Here is a 6,982-nt window from a genome sequence, read left to right as displayed (position 1 = left end):
TGAATATTTACAACAATTGTAATGTTTTCTGTCTTTCTATGTTTGTGTTTGTTTTCGTTTTTATATGTCTGTCTTCTATATTTGTGTATATATATATATATATATATTTTTATTTATGTTTGTATCTATGTTAATATTTGTATTTATGCCTATCTATCAGTCTGTCTATCTATCTACGTTTGTCTATCTATATTTGCGTTTGTATTTTTATCTGTCTATTTGTTTACATTCATATATGTATTTATGTTTGTATGCATGTCTGTTTGTGTCTATATTTATTTGTCTATGTCTATATATGTCTGTCTGTATTTTCGTCTGTGTTTATATATCTACGTTTGTATTTATTTGTATTGTCTATTTCTGTATTTATGTCTGTCAATATTTTTCTTTTATATTTATATCTATGTCTGTATTTGTATTTATCTATCTACGTTTGTATGTGTCGGTGTCTGCTTCTTTTTATTTATGTTTGTGTTTGTGTCTATACTAATCTTTATGCATGTTTATCTATGTGTATATTTGTGCTTGTCTGTCTTGTCTGTGTTTGTCTATGTCTGCATTTATGTTTGTTTATTTATATTTGTGTGCGTTTGTGTTTGTATTTATTTGCGTTTATCTTTTTGTCTATGTTTGTTTTTATGTTTATTTTTGTATTTGTTTTTGTTCTTATTTGTATCTGTGTTTGCTTATTTTTCTCAGTGTCTTATTCTTCTATGTATGGGGTGCGTTTGTGTATGTTTCGATATATTCGTGTATGTATTTATGCCTGTGTTCGTGTTTGTGTCTATTCTTGTTCTATGTCGTGTCTATCTATATGTTTGTGTATGTTTGTGTTTATGTCTGTTTTCGCGTCCATGTCTATGTTTGCTTGTGTTTGTGCGTGTGCTTGTTTTTGTGTTTGTATCAATGTTTAAGTATTTGTGACCATACATGTATCTATATTTATTTGTGTCTGTATATATCTATCATATAGATAAATAAGAAAACGTAAATGAGAAGAAAAAATAAAATAGAATGATATATAATAAGAAAATAATTTTATAACTCAAAATTTAAAATTTTTTTACAAATTCTATTAATTTTAATGAAATTTAATTTAGTTATTATAAATTTTATAAAATTATTATTAAAACTTATAAATAAATTTTTATTTAAACTAAATATTCAAATATTAGATTAACAATTGAATTTCACAATATAATAATGCATGTTTTCTTCTTGAAGGTTCTGTGGAATATTTATTTTGGCCAGCAAATCATATTTGAAATGGTGGCTGAGGAGAGAAAAAAAAAAAAACTCTTTCTAAAAAAATAGTATTTTCAAATATTATTGAAATAAATATTATAATTTTATGATTAAAAATGATTAAATTTAATTTTAAATTAATTTTTAATACTGTCTAAACTCCATTGCCAAAAAGAAGAATTACAAACGCCGAAGACATCTACCACTGCATATACTTTAATTGAAAATGTACACCATAAGCTGCAAAATGAATTTTGTGCATAAATTGCCGTTGCAAACTTGTTATTTCGCACAGAACATTTTATGCTAGGTTCTTATGTAACGTCTTTCAGATTGTAATTGTACTTTAAACAGTAATCTCAAACACACTCCAGTAATACTCACAAACATATAGGGTAATTTCAGCACAATAACAAGACAAATAATTGCGACTACAATTGAAATTCAAATATAGTTAAATTGAGACAAAGATAGTTCTAAATTGTCCCATAATTAAAGCATTACTTCTTGTGCACCTAGCAGAAAGCAACTAGAAATTTTCCTTATCCAAAATCAGTAAGCTCCAAGACAAAATAATTTAGCCAATTTTTACCCGACAGTTTGGGCTGCTGCTGCAAGCCTCTTCCTAGCCTCCTCAATGATCGACAACTTAATACCCTTGCCCTTGGGGAGAGACACCCAAGGTTTGTTACCCTTTCCAATAGTGAAGACATTGCCCAAACGAGTGGCAAATTCATTACCAGTGGCATCTTGAATGTGAATTGTCTCGAAACTCCCCTTGTGCTTCTCCCTGTTCTTTATAATTCCAACACGTCCCCTATTTCTTCCTCCAGTGACCATGACAACATTTCCCACATCAAACTTGATGAAGTCTGTAATCTTGTTACTCTCTAGGTCTAGCTTGATGGTGTCATTAGCCTTGATGAGTGGATCTGGGTAACGGATGGTACGCCCATCATAGGTGTTTAGGAAGGGTATACCCTTTTGGCCAAACTGAACAGATCGGACTTTGCAAAGCTTGAACTGCAAAACATTAACCAATAAATGGCATTGACAAGAAGTCATGCACTATCAGTCCATCACGCAAACGTGACAAACACCACATACTGATATAATTCATTGCATTTTGATAATGAAAACAACAATGCAAAATGTAATTAAAGGAAAAAAAAAATTCACACATAAGCAATAAGAAAAATAACCTTGGCCTCATCATCTCTAACGGAGTGGAGACGGAAGCGGCCTTTAGTGTCATAAAGGAGGCGAAAGTTCTCATTTGTCTTGGGAATTGACACAACATCTGTCAATAGAGGACAAAACACAGAATATGATACAAAAGAAGATTAGATCATTCAAGGAGGAAAATGCATAAAGAAGTGATCGCATTAGTTTAACAGAATGGACAAAATGGTGCCCTCAATGGTAATCACATGTAATAACCACCTCCAAACAAAGAATAGTCTGTATACCAGATCTCAAATTTCTTATTAGGCCAAACATTTTAGCAGCTCAAATCACTCATTGCCTATAACCAGATATCCCCCAAGCCCCAATTCATAAAGAAAAGCAATTAAAGTTTACTCCCTTTTGAACAATAAAAGTAAATTAAAAAAATAGCTTATAATGATGAAGATGAAGTAACAGACCCATGAAACCCGCAGGGTACGTCTTATCCGTCCTAACCTTCCCATCAACAAGAACATGTCGCTGCATCAATATAGCAATAACTTCACGATATGTGAGAGCATATTTCAACCTGTTTCGCAGAATAAGGATCAAAGGTAAACATTCCCTTGACTTGTGAGGTCCAGATGATGGTTTGGGGGCCTGCACAGCAAATCATAAAACAATATAAATTCAAAGAAAGAGAGATCAGGCAGCAATCATAAAAAAGCACAAGGTTTAGTCAACATACAAATGCACCACCAAGTTTGTCAAGCATCCAGTGCTTTGGGGCATTAAGCCTCTTCAAGTGTTTCTTCAGCCCTCTTGCCTGAAATGCACAAGAAAGTAAAGATTCAATGGAAATTTCCAGCAATTTGTAAGTTTAAGATTCTAATAAATTTTCAAGCAATCAGTAACTGAACCAGCAGTTTAATAATTCAAATAAACGTACAAAATGTACAAAATACTTGAGAATCCATCCTAGAAGAAACAAATTCAAGAAACGAAAGCATCAAGTAATTACAAGATTCAAGAATTAGTCATAAATTTTCTCAGCAAAAGATAAGAAATTTCATGATGAAAGGAAACGGAAGGATGAATTTCAAGTACAGGAGGAAGCGAAACGAAGAGATGTAGAAATTTTACCATTTTCTAAAGGCCTTCTCCTTCCTCTGAGTTGCTCTGCTGAGTCCCAAGAACAGAAACTGCGGCCGTGTGATTTTAAATATATTCCAAACCTTCTTCTCCCAATCCCTAATAAACTGTTTGTTTTTTTATTTGTTTTTATTTTTTATTTTATTAAATTTAAATCCAAACAACCTATATAACATATAAATGTGTAGAGTTTTAACTAAATTTTCTTTTATTATTTATGATATTTATAATAATATTTTTTAATATTTAATTTAATTTTAAAGTTTATATAAATTTAAAATTTTTAATATTATTTATATTTAAAATCTATTTAATTAAAATTTTATTATAATATAATTTAAATAAAATTTTATAAAAATATCTTTATGATTTATATTATTTATAAAAAAATATTTTATTTATATAAATAACTTTTTAATGAATATGTAAAATTATTTTAATATAACTATATTTTCTTTTAAATAAAAAAATAAAAAAAATTAATTTTTGCCAACTAAATATATAAAATATTTTATTAATATTTTTAAAATTTTCATTTAATTTAATTTCTTATAAGTTTATTAAAAAATATTTATATTTATTAAAAAAATTCATATAAAATAAATTTATATTTTTTCTTAATTATAGATATATTTTTGAAAATTTTAATTATTAAATTAATATATAAATTAGTTTTAATTAAAATTAAATTTATGAATATTATGTAAATACTACTAATTGATAAGCTTTATATATATATCTCTCTCTATGTATATAAAGCTTATAAAAAAATCATATTTGTTGACTTGTAAAAAAATATTTAATTAGCATATAATATATATTAAAATTATATAAATTTAAATGTTTTAAATAATATATAATTGTGTATAAAGTATAAAAATTATATTATATATATGAGAAAAAATATTTAAAGAGATAAAAATATATTATTTAAAAAATTAATAACTAATAGAATATGTTAAATTTGAATTTAATTATAAAATTAATACAATTAATAGGATGATATAATATTATTTTTTTTATTTAAAAATATTACATTATTAAAAGTTTAAAAGTATTAATGTCAATATTTATAAAAAAATTAAATTTTTTAATGTTATAATGTTATACTAATTTGGTAAATAGCGAATATGTATAAAAAGAATTAGAAATTATATTTTAAATATAAAATTATTATTTTAATTTAATAAATTTATATTTAAATATAAACATAAATTGATAATTTGATTAACAAAAGTCACAATTTTTATATGAATAATTGCATTACATCATTTAAATTTTTTTTTATTTATATGGATTTAACAACTTTTTTTAATTAAAATTTGATATTTACTCTTAATACAATAATTATGAAAAATTTAACTTAAAAATATATTATAAGTTAGTTTGACAAAAGATTTTATTGTAAATCGAATAATTGTCTATACATTTTTCACTGTAATTATTTTAATTAAAAATAATAATATATTAATATCAGTGTTTTTATTCTATTAGCATCGATTTTTTATAAAAAAATTTTAATTATTAATTTATTATTTATAAATAATTTATCGATATCAATATATTTTTCAATTTTAATTTTAAAGTTTTTCTACATACCATAAAAAATATAAAAATATGTAAAATATTATATATCAAATAAAAAATTAATAATATTGATACTTATTGATATAGATATGTACAATTAATTTTATCAAATAAAATAAAAAAATAAAATAAAAAATAACTAAAAATAAAAAAAATCAATATTATATGAAATTATACCAAATTGAATTTATTTTACTGTTATGTGTATAGAAAAAAGTTTAAATTTTTCACATTAATTATATTAATTTTATAAAAATTATAAATAGTAAAAACTAATTAGCCTTAATAAGCTCAACACTTATAGACTAATAAAATAATAAATAGTTAAAGTTATATATTTATAAAACACTTATAATTATAAAATTATATTATAATAATAAATCTATCATTATAAATTTTACATGTATAATTTCTTATTTGCATCAATATATTTTTATTTTTATTAATTTAATCTAAAAATATAAGTGCATATACAACATAAATATCACAAAAAATAAAAAATTACTATATTATCATAATACAAATTAATATATTATAATAATATTATATTATAAAAAAAATTAATAATTAATAATATATAAAAATATTAAATTATGAATACATACAACGATGCAAAAAACATGCAATGCACATTTTAAAAAAATAGTAAAACTAAAAATTTAAAATAACTGCAACTTATTATTTTAAATATACTCTACCACAATTAAATATACATAGTATGCGGCTTCTGGGCTTTTTTGTGAAAATTTTTATTGTTAATCAAATAAAAAATTTTTAAATTTTTAAATTTTAAATCAAACATTTGAAATAACAAGTAAAATCAGTTATTTTTAATTTTTAATTTTTAAATTTATCATGAATAATATATGAAATTTAGAATAAATTTAAATTTATTTTTTTTAAAATATTAAAATAATGTATTTAGTCTATATTTAAATTTATAGCTCAAATCCCTCAATCCAAATATAGCATTAATTTATGCATAGAATGATACTTCTGTTAATTTATCAAATTGTTTTTTTAGAGATTAAATAGAAAAATTCTGATTCATTTTAATAAAATACACATTTACAATTTTTTTTTAAAAATAAATTACATTAGTATTTTAATTTGAATAAAATATATATTTAATTTTTTTATTACATTTTAATTTATCATCTTTTAGATGAAATAACATTTTTAATTTTTCAAGGATTAAAAGTTGTTTATTTGAATTTAAGAACTAAAATGTAGTTCAAAATATTATCTTAGGGATTCAATATATAATATTATCAAAACACTAAGTGTGACACCCCTCACCCGTCTGCAGTGCAGTCGAGTAAGGTATATCACACTCAGTGCCGGAGCATCTTAACTTAACTTATTAAATTTCTTATTATTTACATTTATTTTATTAATTTGGATCAATTTATTTACCGGAGAAATTGATGGAGTTTCCTCTAATTTATTAATACTTGATGATTCCCCACCTGTGTGAAACAATTATTTCCATATATATTCTCAAATTCATTTTCTCATTCAGAACATCAATAAATTTCAATCACCAGAATCCATATGGAATCTCCATCACATTTTCATTCATATACAATTTATATATATAATTACAAACTTCATTAATTTACAATAATGTACATGTAAAATTTTGATAATATACCTTACATGTCCAAAATTTAATTACAAAGATAAAAAAATAAAATACAAGCTGGTGGATTCTACCAAAATATGCACTGCTGAGAAAGTGATACTTGGGACCTGAATGCAAATAAAAAACTTCTAACTCCCAGTCTATGGTCTACTGGGCTCTCTGTCCAAATCTCCAGTACCTACGCGT

At 23.7% G+C, this 6,982-nt stretch overlaps 1 protein-coding gene across 1 annotated transcript; it reads right to left on the bottom strand.

Annotated features, from left to right (window-relative positions):
* Positions 1-1,655: 1,655 nt before the first annotated feature.
* On the bottom strand, positions 1,656-3,713 carry LOC110632455 (40S ribosomal protein S4-1). The gene is made up of 5 exons (XM_021780690.2): positions 3,556-3,713; positions 3,161-3,238; positions 2,892-3,072; positions 2,448-2,545; positions 1,656-2,268 (listed from the first exon to the last, which is right to left on the bottom strand). The coding sequence occupies exons 1-5, from the start codon at positions 3,556-3,558 to the stop codon at positions 1,834-1,836; spliced, it is 795 nt and encodes a 264-aa protein (XP_021636382.2). The 5' UTR covers positions 3,559-3,713; the 3' UTR covers positions 1,656-1,833.
* Positions 3,714-6,982: the final 3,269 nt, after the last annotated feature.

The sequence above is a fragment of the Hevea brasiliensis genome, chromosome 4 (genome assembly GCF_030052815.1).
Source record: "Hevea brasiliensis isolate MT/VB/25A 57/8 chromosome 4, ASM3005281v1, whole genome shotgun sequence".
Taxonomy (NCBI): Eukaryota; Viridiplantae; Streptophyta; class Magnoliopsida; order Malpighiales; family Euphorbiaceae; genus Hevea; species Hevea brasiliensis.
The sequence above is the reverse complement of the archived record's forward strand: the minus strand, read 5'-3'. Positions and strand labels throughout refer to the sequence as shown.

What these genes read in the sequence shown, in the direction of transcription:
- LOC110632455 (XM_021780690.2), bottom strand. An exon ending in ACAAACTTGGTGGTGCATTT is followed by an intron (nt 3,073 to 3,160) that starts GTATGTTGACTA and finishes TTTGCTGTGCAG; the next exon opens with GCCCCCAAACCATCATCTGG. An exon ending in TTAGAGATGATGAGGCCAAG is followed by an intron (nt 2,269 to 2,447) that starts GTTATTTTTCTT and finishes AATGTTTTGCAG; the next exon opens with TTCAAGCTTTGCAAAGTCCG.